General features: G+C 37.8%; 2 protein-coding genes across 2 annotated transcripts; one reads left to right on the forward strand and one right to left on the reverse strand.

Annotated features, from left to right (window-relative positions):
- Positions 1–7,037: 7,037 nt before the first annotated feature.
- On the forward strand, positions 7,038–7,751 carry LOC133991075 (transmembrane protein 125-like). Its single transcript, XM_062429537.1, has one exon. It carries the CDS (start codon positions 7,038–7,040, stop codon positions 7,749–7,751), a length of 714 nt encoding a protein of 237 aa, XP_062285521.1.
- A 1,253-nt stretch (positions 7,752–9,004) lies between these two features.
- Positions 9,005–9,744, reverse strand: LOC133990766 (leucine-rich repeat-containing protein 19-like). The gene is made up of 2 exons (XM_062429171.1): positions 9,576–9,744; positions 9,005–9,390 (listed from the first exon to the last, which is right to left on the reverse strand). The coding sequence occupies exons 1-2, from the start codon at positions 9,742–9,744 to the stop codon at positions 9,005–9,007; spliced, it is 555 nt and encodes a 184-aa protein (XP_062285155.1).
- Positions 9,745–16,048: the final 6,304 nt, after the last annotated feature.

The following is a 16,048-nucleotide window of genomic DNA, read 5'->3' on the forward strand; positions in this document are numbered from 1 at the left end:
ATTACTTTGGGGGCCCTGGTGGGTGCATGAGCTCCACTGAATTGCTCCTGTACTCAGTCGGCTATGCATCCATCTGCACATACAGTACAGGCTGGTACAGTGGAAGAAGTATTTAGATCTTTTACTTAAGAAAGGTACTGAGACAGAAATGTAAAAAAAAAAAACTCTGTTATGAGTAAAAGTCCTGCATGACAAATCGGACTTAAGTGAAAGTATTGGTGGCAAGTTTAGTTAGAGTATTGAGGGGGGGGGGGGGGGGCTTTTAACAACTCATAGACATCTGAAATGTGATCCCAACTACCCACCGCTTTTTTTAAGATGTCAAACGACAAAAAGGTTGGAATCCACTGGTTTCATCTTTAACAATGTGCTGTATTTTAAAAGCTTGTTATATTATCCATTGTGTCAAAGTAACTAAAGCTGTCAAATAAATGTAGTGGAGTAGAAATTACAATATTTCCCTCTATAATGTAGTGAAGTGGACGTATAAAGTAGCGTTAAATGGAAATATTCCAGTAAAATACAAGAACATCAAAACTGTACTCAAGCACACTACTTGTGTACTTGGATGCTGCCGCTGGGCTAGTTTAAGTGATGCATCTTGTATTTTTATGTGGGCATCTTTCAAGCTGCTGTGCTAACCTTGAGGGTGCTGCCCCCTACAGGTTGATTTCTGTCTACAACAACATCACACATTTTGCACAGAAATACAACATTGTATGTAACTGTACAGTAGAATCTTCATTACAGGACATGGCACAAGTCACATCAATACACTTTCAGAAAGAACTGTATATATTATAGATACCCATCCAGTTTCAATGAATAGAATAAATACTGTTTTGCCCAAGTGTGACTTTCAGTCACTCGGTCTTTGTAAGAAGTACGTTCACAATTATATAAAGTGCAATGCCTAAGTATTTTTCAGTCACATATATCCTATTGCTTATTAGATTTGATAATGAACCAGAGATTATGAGGTTAAAGTCCAAACTTTCACTTTTAAGGTACGCATCCATAATGGATAAGCAGTCGTCAATTTTTGAACAGTGAACAGTGAGACAATAATAGTGAATGGAAAAGCACATCATGCAAACCCATGTGCAACATGCCAGAAATTTAACTAACTTTGTCAATCACTAAAACTATGGATTTATATATTAATGCTTAGAAAATTATAATACCTCCTTTGTTGTAACATCTGCTCATCCATTTTTTCATCAATTTACTATATCCAGTCCCTTTTATTAAGATCCATTTGAATTTTGGCAATCCCAGCATCCACAAGGCAATCAGTAGAGTTAACCAACACATTCACTGCCACATTTACCAGCTGTTCACAAATATGCCAAATATGCAAATACAAATCTTACTGAATTTTAAATAACAATGTACAAAAAGAGGGTTTGTACTGACTGGACAGACAAAAAATGTGTCAAGGAAATGTTATTGTTGGCTTTGTGATATGCACTGTGTTTTGCAATGTAAACCAGCACTAGTAACAAGAACTAATAGCACTAATCAATATCTAATAGCAGTAATCAATATTAAGAGTAATTATTATAAACTAACATGGCTTGCTTCATATCTTGATTTGAGTGACTGCACAATATTGATTAATGAGAATGGAAAAGCATTGATGGTTCCTTGTTGCCACCTTGTGGTTGAATCAAACTGACCAGAAACAAACCAATGAGGGAAGTCACAGATTTTCTGTCACTACATTGACGTAATTAGTAGATTGATCAGCACCATCAACTGTATGTCAGTAGTCAATACTAATTATAGTATTATAATATATGACTTCTTGTAAGATATGACTTTAGACATTTTTTTTTATTTCTTACAGTTTCACAAAAGGACAAAATGACCCTAGATTATTATAGTTATTAGTGAGTCAGCACAGTGGATGGCTTTAGTATTTCAAATGAAACTCTTAGGACAAGAAAAGATTATAGAAAAACAGGCTTAAGCAATAATTTTCTAATCATAAAATGTAGTGTAACCCTTAATAATAATCATACAAAAAGGGATCTAGTACATCACCATCCTTGATAATGTAGGCTGTCAAGGACCAACTGCAGGGGGAGGACAAGCGGACAGAATGAGCACCATGTACAAATCAAAAATCTCTGTCTTTAATCATTTGTTCATTCCCTTTGTATTGTCTTCTTGTCTGCCTCCATTATGCTTTTTTTTCACATGACAATGCAGCAATTTAGATACATTTATTTTTAGATGATTGTACTTTAAAATTGAGCTTCAAATGAGATTCAAAGTTTTAAATTTAAAAGCTGAATTATACATTTACTGATAGTGTCCACCAGAGGGATAAAGTACACTGTGTAGGTAGTGTATTTGTAGACATGGTAGTCACAGGTTGGCTGCTATAAATGGAAATTTCATTCACAAATCAGTAGTGAATTATTCTCAAGACTTAATCAACCAAATCAATATATCAACTCAACCAGGCCAGTCAAAATAACATTTTTACACAGTCATGGATAGATTTGTAATCTCTAATTTTAATTAATTTGTTGAAGATTCAACATTTAGTGACTGAAAATGTATTACATTATGGTAACCTCTAAAAGGGCAACCGCAGCTAATTGTTACAGGGTTTCATAACGATACAGCAAGATTTAAGTTGAATAGTATTAAAATGTATCTGCTGTACAATACATAAAGGTAATCAGATTCCAAGTAATCAGATTACTTTTGGGAGGGTAATCAAACGCAGAAATTTGTGTTCGCTCCGGGATGGGCGACAGGCGTCCAGGGAAGACTCGGCGCACAGGGCAGCCCAGACACCCTCATCTGAGAAAGGCAGTCTGTTCTTCCGCGTTTCTTTGATGAGGGTGATAACATCCAAAACACCCAGTGACCCTGAGGACGACAACTGAGGATGTGTCCTACTATAAAATAAGAGTGATTAAACACATCTTAACCTCTGACAATCTAGGGACCCCAGAATAGGAACTCAGACTGACCCTTGGACGTAAAAGTCACACAAAAGAAACCTGGAATTAGTTATTAAAAGACACACACACAGGCATTATTTAAAATATGTCCTGTTTTAAGCATTAGTAGGTTTTGAAGTATATGGTAGGTATTAAATGTTGAATAGGGAGAAGTATTAGAATATGTTCTGACTTAAGTATAGGGTAGATCTAAAGGTAGAATAAAATGTCTAACTTTAAAATAATTTTAAAATAACATAACAAGTAGTGTCAATCTCCGATCAAGGTTTTCATTTGCCAGGTTGGTTGGATGTCTGCTTTTCTGGTTGACTGCTGGAGATTATCGTAGTGCCTGTTGTGTCAAAAACAACAACAACAGTTTAGGAATTAGTACCCTGATTACACAAACATGCATGATATATGTTGTTACGTGTGGCCCTGTAGGGGCAGTGTTGCGTCCGGTTGTCTGCTTGGTCTCTCTGTTCCTCTGTTCTCTCTCTTTCTCGCTCTCTGGCGCTCTCCCTTCCTCTGTCTCTACCTGACAGTGGTTTTGTAATCCCCTGGTGAAAGCATTTGAGGAGGATTGAAAGTAATGCTCATTCTCTCTCGAGCCAATGCCTAGCTCACATCTCAAGGGGGAAACGTTTCTTCCCTTCCCCTTGTTTTATTCCCCTCAGCCTGTTTTCAGTGCTGGGGTCTTGTTTTGTTAGTTTGTTATTTTAGTTTGGGATGGAGATCGCCAGTAGTCCAGTGTTTGGTTTTCTTTGGTTCACTGAGGATTAGAATACTTTCTCTTTTTTTCCTTTTTGATAGTTTAGGGGGTAATAGCTGGGTACAACGGCTCACTGCGTGGGTGGCCCAGTGATTTCCCCTTCTTTTGTTTATTTCGGCTAGGATCTCCATCCCCTTTTGGTTGACACTTTGTTTTGGGTTTCACTGTTGATTTAAATAAACTTTTGGTTTAATTGTGAACTTTGTGTCTGAGCATCCTTTTCAATATGATGCGGTCTCTAGTCGAGCCTTTATGTTAGAGGGCATGTAAAATATGTATTTACCTGTATTTACAGGAATATTGTTCAAAATAATTTGCAGCTTAGGCAAACAAGAAGCAGGATCTTAATTTCATGTTTTCTGCATGAAGGAAATCTTTTATTCAGATCTATCTGGTAAAATTGAATCTGTTTATTAGAGTGCAGCTCCTAAAGTCTGGTGTAGGTGCCCTACTGGTTTGTTGCTGCAGTAAAATATGTCAGTTTACCTGTTCAAAGTCTCCTGCTGACTTCAGCATACGCTATAAATGATGCTCCAGGAGCTGCTCTGTGGTCAGAGCTGGTACTCCAGAGACAGACTCGAGCTACCGTGGGTCTGAGGGATGCATCGCTCTGTTTCTGGGCATCCCCCTCGTCATCAGCCAGCCGTCTGGCTCGTGTCTGGCAAGTAACTGTTATCCTTTGGAACTGCAACAGCATATAAACTCCTTCTCCCACTCCCAGACTCTTTGTTTCAGACTTACCTAAAGAAAAAAAAAGATAAAACACAACAATCTGTATATGATGACATTTTTAATTTGAAGTAGTTTTTGTAGTACTTCTATTTGTAATTACATGTTAGTCAGTGGTTTAGTAAGGTAATAAGGTTTAACATACAGCAAAATACCATCCCTGTTTTTCATTGCTGGCCTATGGAAATGATGGTTATAACCCAGGCCTCAGTGTACATCAGGATGTGGTTGTGAAATGGTTCCAGTTCTGCAGTTGATCAACATGTAGTATAAATGGCAAATTATAACACTTTAAACATATTATGTCTGATAGAGGAAGGAAATACTTTATTTCTCCACCTGATATGTCCAAAGTGAACCATGTGATTGTGAACACACACTTTTTTACTTTGTTATTATTAAAAAATGCATGTGTCTACTTTTTCACGTCACTCAGCCACAGATCAGGGATTGTGTGCAGTCTTGCTGAGTCCACATGTTGCTTTGGCTCTTGAGCACTGACTGACTGAAGGACAATTTGGGGGAAAAAAGAAAGACACTTCAAAAAGTAAAGTCAATATCAATAAATAATAAAAATCAATAAAGGCCTCATCCCTTTTTGACCACGAAAAATAAAAACAGCTTGCATTTCAATGTAATCTTTTGTTTTTTAAAACAAAAATAAAATAACCACTCGTTTTTTGTTTCTCAATACTCCAAAAGATCGGACCCTAATCACATCAATAAGGGTTGTTCCATTGGCAAACTATCATATGTGACAGCAAGACCCTGGCACTTGAACAACACCATATGAATCAGCTATTGAACAGTTACAGCTGTTCATCCGAGATGATTCATTAGCAACAAACTAAAACACAAGTGTACTGAAATTCAATATTACTTGAAAGATTCAGGGTAAGAAATATAGATCCCTAACCCAGTTTTACATTTTGGGGATATAAGCTTATTTGTTTTCAGTAAATGAGAAGGCTAATACCATTCTCATATCTGCCCATTTACAGGAGACAGGAGAACTTAGCATAAAGACTGACCACAGGGAAACTGCTAGCTTAGCTCTGTCCAAAGGTTATAAATGTCTACTACCAGCACCTCTAAAGCTCACTAATAAACAAGTTATATCTCATTTATCAAGACTAAAGCACAAAAATACAGAAACAGAGATGTAAAAGTGACATGTTATGGTTTTTTAAGCAGTTATGAAACTCACTATCTCCCAGAGTTTCTCAGTAAGTAAACACAGAAATAGTCCAGAGTGGCACATGAGTAGCAGAGGTGGTTGGTTTTGATTTTGCTACATTTAGACAGAGCTATTATAGCTGTGTCCTCCTGCCTTCAGTCTTTAATATAAGCTAAACTAACGTCTCCTTAGTTTCATAGTGGTATCTCATCTAACTCTCTGGAAGAAAGCTAATGAGCGTATTTCATGAAGTGTTTCAATGCCGAAATATTTTCAGCATTGGCAGGTGTAATACTGGAAGACACAGATCAGCAAGTACAGGTCAGCGAGAGTCACTTTGAGAAGAGGCAGCATTCACTGTGGCCAATCTTAGAGGTCAGCTTAGTGTGTGAGTGACGCTATCCTTTGGATCACAGAAACACCATTATCAGTACACACTGACATCACTCAGCCCTCCACAACAGCCACGCAACACCCCCTTCTCAACTCACACACACCACCACCCGCCTTCTGCAGCACAGTCATTGTGTTCATCGGGCAGCCCATTGTCTGTGAGGGAGCATGATAGACAATGTTGCCAATCTTCTTCCAAACCATGATCCAAGACTGCTATTGTGACCCGTCTTTTTCCCACTTAACCAGACAAGATGGTGTTCCCGTGTGATGAGAGAACGGCGCGGTGGGTCGGGGGTCAGCTGTTCTGCCTGGCACTGGGGTAGAGAATGAGAAGAGGACACACATTATCAATCTGTGACGCCAGTGCAATCACTTAGGAGATGGAGGCTTGGTGAGCAGACATGTGGACAGGCTACATGCACAACATTCTGCTGAGATGTCAGCATCATCCCTTCTCTTCTTGTGATGAGTTGTGGGAGTTCCTACTTTTGCACTGTTGGATTGTTGCTGCTTTATTGCCTTCAGCTGGTCTATCATCTACACAGAGTTTCATCTTTGAAATCAACCTAAACCAACCTGCAGTTATAATTCATTCCTCAAGCAAGTGAAAAAAGTCCTTGAAGCTGGATTACCTTCACATACGACTCAGGAGGAGAGCATTTCTTATGAAGAATGCAACAACAACAACAGCCGTAGGATCCTCCAAACTCTCTCTTATAATGCTATGACCAAGGTCTGATCTGATGGGATGCAGATGGATGGACAGCAATACATAACACTCATCTAACACCAAGTGAGTAACTGTTTTCACAATAGTCGAGATTAAGCATGTGGTGCTTCTGTATTTCAGCAGATAGCACAGTTAGTATAAATGTGGTGAAAAGAAAAGTAACTGTAACTTTTAGGACTATTCCTTTGAATCGTGTTGTTATGCTGTATACTGATCATCGACCCAAATTCTGCACAATCTTACAAGGTGTCTGGTTTTTGTATGACCACTGCCATGCCTGAGATGCAAGCCTTCTACCAGCCCCGCCACACCATCCGTTACCCTCCAGAACTCCACCTGGACCCTACCTTGATCCAGCGGCATGTCCTGGAGGATCAGGTGGAGATGTTGTGGTTCAGGGAGCCACGGCACTCCCTGCTGTGTTACTGTGCCTCAGTGGCCCTCATACTAGGGCTTGGATTTGGCGGTGTGGGCCTCCTCTCCACCACCACCAGCCTGTCCGGGGAGTGGCGCCTCGGGGTGGGCACCACTCTTTGCCTCTTGGCCCTAGCTGTTCTGCTCAAGCAGCTCCTCAGCTCGGCCATCCAGGACATGAACTGTGTGCACAGCCGGCGTCGGATTGACCAGCTGAAGAGCGGTGGGCAGGCTGACCCAGCATTGATCCTAGCTGTGGGGCTGGCAGTGATGCTCTGTGGGACAGTGCTGCTCTGTGTGGCCATGATTGGCAGCCAAGGTCATGACGGCAGGGAAATGTTAGTGTCTGGTCTGGTGCTGATGGCCGCTGGGCTAGGAATGACTCTAGCAGTAGTGGGCTATAATGTGCTGGTCTACCTGAAGAGGAAAAGAGAGCAGAGGAGGAGGAGGATGATGAGAATAAGCAGAGCGAGGAGGATGGGGAGTCAAGCTGTCAGAGTGTTCAGTGTCTCAGGAGGACAGATGAGCCAGACCAGGAGAGAGACGTCCTCCAGCAGGACCAGCCTCATCTGAATAGGCTAAACTGGCAAAAACACTCAAAGGGGGAAAAAAAATCCACATTTGTATTTGTACAGGAAAATAAAGAGAGGCAAAGTGCCCATTGAAGACCTCACAGCTCTTGTGGTATTTTTCCAACCTTTGTTTTGCTATTAGAATAAAATGGACTATTGCTAAACATTATTAAAAGAATACTTGCACATAATGGTACCAAAACAACACAGCGCTGTGCATGTTGATCTCAATAATGGATCGGTATACTGTCAAGCACATGTTTTTCATGTTTTTACTGTCTGAATGCACCGTTTTATGCTTGAAAATAAAGACTCAGTAAGTGTTCTCATCAAATCCCATGTGTGTTCATAGCACTGACTCAAGGATTACGTCTGGAAAACAATGAATGAATATGGAATTCCAATGAGAACAAATTTATTTATGATGTACAGTACATCTTCCAGGTCCAAGTAATTTCAGACTATACATACAAATGTATTAAAACACTTGACCGCAGTCAAGTTCCTCAAGTGCCTCTAGCACAACAATCAAAGTGTTACATGTTGGACACTAACAAACTGAGATCTGTAACTTTTTGCAGGTTCAGATTCCAACAAAGATGATGGAGTGTCAAGTTGTTTCACCTCTTTGTTATCGATTCACAGTAAAAATGTAATTTATCAAACAGATAACATAAAAGTGCATGTATTATTCATTGAAGTGATGTGGAATAGAAATAACATAGAAACAATAAACGAATGGAATCAACATTGCTTGTTAGCAGAGTATTGAAAGCATTGTCACTCTCAATAAATATACAAGTTTGAAAGTGTTGCAACACTCCACCCCAGTTGGATATAAACCCACAATGTATTAACTGGAAATACAAAATTCAGCATTAATCAGTAGGATCTTTTCTCTTTGTCCTCATGTGCTCAATGACAAGCATTAATATTTTTTAATATTTTCTGTCTGTTTTCATTATCCTTTAAAAAAAAAACACACATTACACACGTTCAATCTTTGCAGCTTCAGATTTTGTGATATTTTAAGCAACTGTGGCTCAAACTAAAAGTTTTCATCTTTATTATACTGTACATCTACTGTGACACCAGGAGAAATGACAAAGTTCTACCATTCTACCTCTATTGTTTCTTTTTTTCCCTGACTTTTATCAAAAGTTTCATTTGCCAAAAAGGCTAGTTACCAGTTTCTCTCTAATGTAATTTAACCTAAGTTGTAAACCAGCTGTCTTCCCTTTTATCTCATCTATCTCATCCTATGGTGAAATGAAGATCATCATCACTGTCCTCAATCCCCTCCTCTGCATCCTCTATTTCTCTGTCTGCTCTGTCTTTCTCACTGGTCTGAATGTAGTTATCCTCAATGAAGCCATCATCATCTTCTTCCAGCTCATTCCCAATCCCTATACCTATTCTGCCTGACACACTGCTAGGGAAGGACATGTCATCTTGGCCATATTGGCTGACCCCGTCGGCCTCTTGGAGCAGCGAGTGTCTGTAGCTGGCCATAAAACGATGGAAGAGACGAAACTTGACAGCCATCACAATCAGGAGTGACATGGTGAGGACTGTGCCAAGTCCAGCAGCCAGATAGGACATTTCTGGTCGCTTTTTACCCTCTTCTGAATCCAATGCCCCTGGGAAGATGAAAAGAACAAAATGTTTTGCATGTACATGTAACTGTAATGACAGAAAGATCGACACCAGTGCATTCAAAATGCTTCCTGTAAACCAAATGTTATAGAGTCCAAAGGTCCTCAAGCACACCTGGTTATAAATAGTTAGGTGATAGTGTAATACCCAGCAGACTTTTCTCACTCACTTAGAATGTCAGTTGTATTGCTGGTGACAAGATTGTCTTCTTCCATCAGAAGATGTCTTTGAGAGCCTTTGTGACCCTCGACATCCAATACAGATGCAGAATGTGTTTTTCTGACAAACACTTCGCAAAAGAAAATAACCACAATGATTTTGAAGCTCCACCAGCCCATCTCTGCGTCCTGTGGGAAGGCACAAAACAAAATGTAAATCAGTTTGGAAATCGGGATGTCCTCCTTTTGTTACTAATCCTCCATTGCTCCGTAACAATGAAATACAGTCCAGGGAAACACAAAGAGAGGAAATTTGCATTAAAAAAAAACTTTTGAATACATTTATATATAAAAAGAAGACTTGTCTCCCATCTCTTATATTGGTATCTCATTAGGGATGGGATCCTTAACAGAAATTATGCAACAACTCTTTAAATGTACATAATGGATAGGCAGCATTGTTTTAAGACAGATACATATGTTGTGAATGCACCTTTTAGTGTATGGCCAATGAGACATATTTCAATCTGTATTTTATATTCCATGGACAGAGCACTATTAACCTATGTCTCATTACTATTAGGAAGCTTAAGATCGACACTGGAAATTTATAATGTTAACATCATCAAAAAAACTTGATTGGACATCTGACATATGATCGCTTTAGTTATCAATGTGATATACATAAATATCATCATTACTGTCATCAGTTTTGTCATTACTGTTTGTTTTTTGGGGAAACATGACCCTTAAACCATAACCAGAATAAGTAGTAGTAAAGCTCAAGCTTGAAATGATAATATTTTTATTATATTATTATTATATTTATATTTTACAAGTTACAAGTGAAAAAGTTCATGAGCATCTCTCGCCTTGCACTGGAAATGATTTATTACAAAAGAAAATCAAATTTAAAAAAAAATTAGTAGCACACATTTCATAGTTATAGTACTCTTTTTACACATAAACTGTCACATGATGTTTGGGAGTTGACTTACCAGCTATTGAGCAACACTCACGACTGCAGTCTTGAACTGCTTACTAATTAACTTTAAACATAGCATATGTTGATGAATAGTATATTAACAGTACACCCATTGCTATACATAGTATGTTTTGGCTGTAAATGTTTTCAAGTCAGTAAGTAATATATACAATTTAAGGCAGTTGTACGTAGGTAAATAGGTGAAAGTGTATCTGCTAATACAGAACATTACACAGTAGCTCTGTCTCAGTCATCTGCTCAATTCACCTGACTGAATACAGTCTCAGCTACATTGCCCAGGCAGCACTCAACCTATTGTCTTCTGACACAATGTAAAACAACATCTAAATTGACTTACCTGTGACAAATAGGATTATTGACAAAGCAGGTGTCGTACTCGACACGAACAGTCCTGACTCTTAACTGGTGTTTTTGTCTTCCTCCTCAACTCCTTCTGAAAATATAACAAGACTTGCTGAGCAAAGGTTCCTTCCTGCACCATGCCCTTAAGACGGAGATGTTAATGAATAACTTGATTTGGTTTGTTGACTGTTTCTACATGTTAATTCCTCAAACAGATGTGACTGGTACTATTTCTTTCTTTAACAACTTGAAAAAATAATAGAAATCTTTATAATGACTATTGCTTGAGAACAGAAAGAATAGAAAATGGTTTACTCTTAAAATAGTTATCAATCATCAACCATTAGAGGAAGTCATTTAACATTCAGTGACAGAAAGCAAAGAGAGCCTTTGGATACATGGATTGTCACAGTAGCTGCATCTGTGCTTTGACACCAGCTAGTGGCACTGTAATCACATTAGACTTCTGTGAAACAAAAGTGCTGCAGTAATTAAATTTGTTGAATGCTCATGGAGAGCATTTGATTGGTTTATACACACAACCAGTGAGGTGAAAAGACTGGCTTTACACTTCATTCAGTGAATTCCTCTGTCATGAAAATACAGTTTCTCTTTTTATTCTTGAATCACTTCTTATTCCATCCTTTCCAGTCTCTGATAGATTGTGCAGCAAAGAGTGCAAGGTGAAATTACGACAGGTAATTATTCTATTATTAATCCACTTTCAACCATCTTCTCTCAGCCTGTGGGAAGAAGTAATGTGTCTTTAGAATAGCATGAAGTGCCTTAAGAATTGAGTGGCATTTGACTCAGAGATTAATTGTCATCTCTTAACACTTCATTAAACACTATATGCTTTATCACCAAGAATAGAGCCAAGCATCACAAAGGATCACCAGATATCCTCTTTGTAAAGGGAAATGATTAAAAAGATTATTATTTACTTTTCCTCTGCTTTTTTTTTTTCTTTAAAATTCAAATTTATTTTATAATGACAGTGGTACAAGAATAAATCAATTTAGCCACAAAGATTTAAAGATTTTTTTTTTGGCATTGGGAGAGTCACTGCTCCATTGCCAATTAACCAAAGTCACATTAATCTCTCACATTGGCATTGGAGTCATGTCTTTTACAGCAGCTTTAAGGGTTGAAGTTTTTTCATCTGGAGTGAATGATTTTCTTTGTGAGACTTTTTCTCTTTTTAATCAACTCTGTTCACTCTCATTTAGTTCCAGCTCACTATTATCTTAAGCAGGCACAGGAAGAATAGCAGAGAAGCATTAAATGCCAATGTTTTTAATACTTCTTGGACCAGTCCGTCAAATGTAATCGTGTCCTTGTAAAAAGGAAATGAAGGCGATTTGTCACACCCCATTCACTTAACAGTTGCACACTTTCCAGTGAGATGAATAAGGTTCTTTTAGTCATTATCTCCATTATTAATTGTTTTTCTTCAAACAAGTACATGTTTGCCAATATGGCATGATAATCCAATGAGTTTCAAATGCATTGGATTGTGTTATATTTTAACATATCTATGATATGAATTAATTTGCATTGGAAACAACTGAAAACATTATTTCAGCTTTTTTTTTAAAGGACCCCACTCTGATTATTGAAATAATGTACGGCCAAAAGTCTATTCACCATAAAACACTCTGCAATGTGCCTCCTGCTGTGATATTTGTCAGTGATTGGCAATTTAGTTTGTGGTTACAGGGTTGGAGGTGTTTCAAGCCTTTTATCCACAATTTTCACTCTTGACCTGCAATATAGAAATGGAGCAATCATCCAAAGAGCTTCATTCTGCTTTAGACATAGCATTTATATATAGCTAGCATTTTTAGCTTGGCCATGTCCATATGTCAAAACAATGCATGCAAACTAAGTATGTGTGTAGCTTATCAATACAATGACATGCATGTAGTTTAAAGCACAAAAGATCATAATGGATGCTGTACAAGTCAAGATGTTCTCTGTGCCAATCATGCATTTCTCTCTTAGTGTGCATATTAGAGTGCAGTTAGACTAAGAGAGAAGATCCATCCAATTTTGATTCATAAGAGTTAGTCTCATCATGCTCATTGTTAGAGATGGAGCTGAGGAAAATGGCTGCATTAAAATTTGAAGTATTGCAAAATCATATCAGTGAGTGACAAGGTACTTGATTGGGGACCTGTATGTATTTTACCAAAGATAGAAAAGGTCATCATGACCACATTTGTAATAAGATAATGAAACCAGTTTAATTTGCAGACATGTTCTTTACAAGTGGTGTCTCACTGCTGAGAAAGATTAAGAACCCAAAGCCAGTGGCAGATCTGAACTGCCTGACTTTACGTCTAACCATTTAATCTTTTTCCCTTAAACTCCTAAACTGACACACTGACTTCATAGCGAAGAGAAGGGAAGACAGAAAAAAGCCTTTCATCATCCAAGCTGCTCAGCTGTGCTGCTCATTTAGCAGTTTATCTGAAAATGTTAGATTTAAAGTAACATACTGTAAATTGATAAATAATGAAAAGAGAAATAAAAATTAATTGAATTTTGTCTTTTGTTACCACATTCAGCTGAATTTGCATGCTAGTATTCTTCTGTAGATAACATCTTTAAGTGCATCAAAATGCTGCTTCACAAAGAAAATGATATGAGCTTTTTACTTGTTCATTGCTTTCCCAGCACATGAAATCTGTGCAGTATAGCCTGTCACTGAAATGTCAGCAATCAGCATCACTGCATAATGATTAGGTTGTCTTGTGATTCACATTCTAGTGATGGTCTCGCTCAAAAACTTTGTAAATAAATCACATTTTACAGTCATGGATTGCATCTGAAAGGCACAATCATTAAATGTAGGACATCATAGGAAAATAAAGCAATCCCACAGTCTTGCTTTTCCTCTTTCATTTTTTAATATATGCATTACTGTTAGATAGCTGGGCTCACACGTGATTTCTCACAAAAACACAATCTTTCCCATATCTTTTTTTTTTGCTCATATTTACAAATGAGAAATGGAATTTGTCAACATACAACAAGTACAACAAAAAACGTCATGCCTCCAAACATTTTACATGTAAACACATATGAACATATTGTGAATGAGGCTCTTTTTATTTGACCTTTTGTTGTCATTTTATGTGACACATTTTATTGGAGAAAATAACACTGTTAACAAAAGTGACACACATTTTGATCAAATTAAGAAATTGAGGTCAGTTTCCATACAACAGTTACATATGAGAAATGTTATGAATACTTAAGCCACCATTCTGAGTTACAAATACAAGGGCACTTGAAAATCTGAGAAGCAACTGACCATTCTTTAGACACAGAGCACAGTGTGTTAGTGAGTCCACAGTAATGTAGCTCTTGTGATGCTTTTTTTCATATATAGTAACACTGTAAAACAATCAGAACTCTTCTGACAAAAGCTAAAAGTCTGATATACTGTTATTTACCATGTGCTCTGATGTGAAATAATGATAATGAGATGCATGCTGAATCTACACCTCTTTCCTTATTTGAACATACTACGTTAGTAAGGTTGGAGTCCCTGAATAAAAGAGGCTGAAAAAATGTCATTAGCTCAACAGCACAGTGGTCAGGCAGCTACAGTATACAGTCTGGCCTGAAAAACTTTCATCTTCACACGTCTATGCTAAGTATACCAGTGCATAGTGCTAGGTTGGTATCATCTTTAGTGCTGGGTGGGAGCAGGAGCTTTGCACTGTAGAAACCTGCTGGCTCATTTTTATTCTTATGAGCAATGTCTGATTTGTCACCTCTCCAGTTTAGGTAAAAACTAATCAAGCATGGTGTTAGTGCAGGAAAAGCTCTGAAGTCTTTATTTTACTAGCTGATTGGCATTTGCTGTTTCATTCATACCTGACCCTGACTGTCTCATTCACAGCCGTGTGGTGATCAGCTGACAAGAAAACCTCAATCATATACCTGCATGAATATGATTGAGGTTTTTCACAGTACCGCCATTATAATCTGACACTTTCCATTATCACTCTGCTGATTATACTGGCTCATCCCAGCTCCCTCCAACACCCCAAACTACTCCTTACTGTATGTGATACATTTTTGGCATTTTTGATCTGATATACTATAAAAAAAAAAAAATAAGGGTGAATGTCTTCATTGGGGTTCTTTGAGATTTGTACTAAGGAAGGGTTTTTTGTTTTTCTTTCACTTTCTCCTTCAGAGGAATGGATCATATAGACTCTATATTATAGAGGGCTGCAAAACTCATACAGGAGGAATGAATAAATAGGTTGTAGGAAATAGGCTATATCTCAGCTGTTGGACAATTATTCCCAGATAGGGAACCCTTGTCTGAATGAACTGATTTGTTTTTCCAATTAAATATAAAATGGTTTAACTAAAAAACTCTTGTACAGTTGTGATATTTTTTACAGGCTTAATTTAAGTTCAATCTAAACACGGCCAGAATGGATCAATATACACATTTTGTTTGGATTTAAGACTCAGATTGCCAATACAAATATGCATTTGGGCTTATATACTTTTTTGTCCTTCTTTTTTCTTTCTTTTCTTTTGTTAATTTTGGTTTAGTTTCGGTGTGGGGTTTTGTTGTTGTTGCTGTTGGTGTTGTTGTTGTTGTTGTTGTTGTTTTCTGTATCATATGAGGTTTTAAGTTGGGGGGGGGGGGTATATTGTCTGAGGGGAACAGACATATCAAGGGACACGATGGGGTTTTAAGGGTTGTGTGTATTACATTTTGGATTTATTTTTGTAATATGCTTCTCTCAAATTTATAAAGTGTCTCTCGAAGAAAAAAGTCCTTCAATTGATTAATTATAAGGCCAAATAAAGTTTCCTTTCTTTCATGACCTAGAGGGGTCTGGGGAAATTCAGTAAGATCAAAAATATCACACTGCATCATAAGCAGACTTGAACAATCACAAGAAAAAATGGTCATGTCTTCCTTCAGGAGACACATTTACTCCCAGAAGAAATCTGTATTATTAGTATGAGATGGCCAGGACAGTTTTCTTTCCATAATCTTCGTCCCAGTCAATAGTGGTTTAAATAGGTTTATGTAACAGGGACCATGCACTACACAACTGTTGGGTCAGAGTTAGCAATATAGCTAATTTACATCTG

The sequence above is a fragment of the Scomber scombrus genome, chromosome 11 (assembly GCF_963691925.1).
Source record: "Scomber scombrus chromosome 11, fScoSco1.1, whole genome shotgun sequence".
NCBI classification, from domain to species: Eukaryota; Metazoa; Chordata; class Actinopteri; order Scombriformes; family Scombridae; genus Scomber; species Scomber scombrus.

Excerpts from the sequence above, each read along its gene's own strand:
- LOC133991075 (XM_062429537.1), top strand. The coding sequence starts at position 7,038 with ATGCCTGAGATGCAAGCCTTCTACCAGCCCCGCCACACCATCCGTTAC.
- LOC133990766 (XM_062429171.1), bottom strand. The coding sequence starts at position 9,744 with ATGGGCTGGTGGAGCTTCAAAATCATTGTGGTTATTTTCTTTTGCGAA. Across the intron at positions 9,391-9,575 it reads CAATACAACTGACATTCTAA|GGGCATTGGATTCAGAAGAG; the intron begins GTGAGTGAGAAA and ends TCATCTTCCCAG.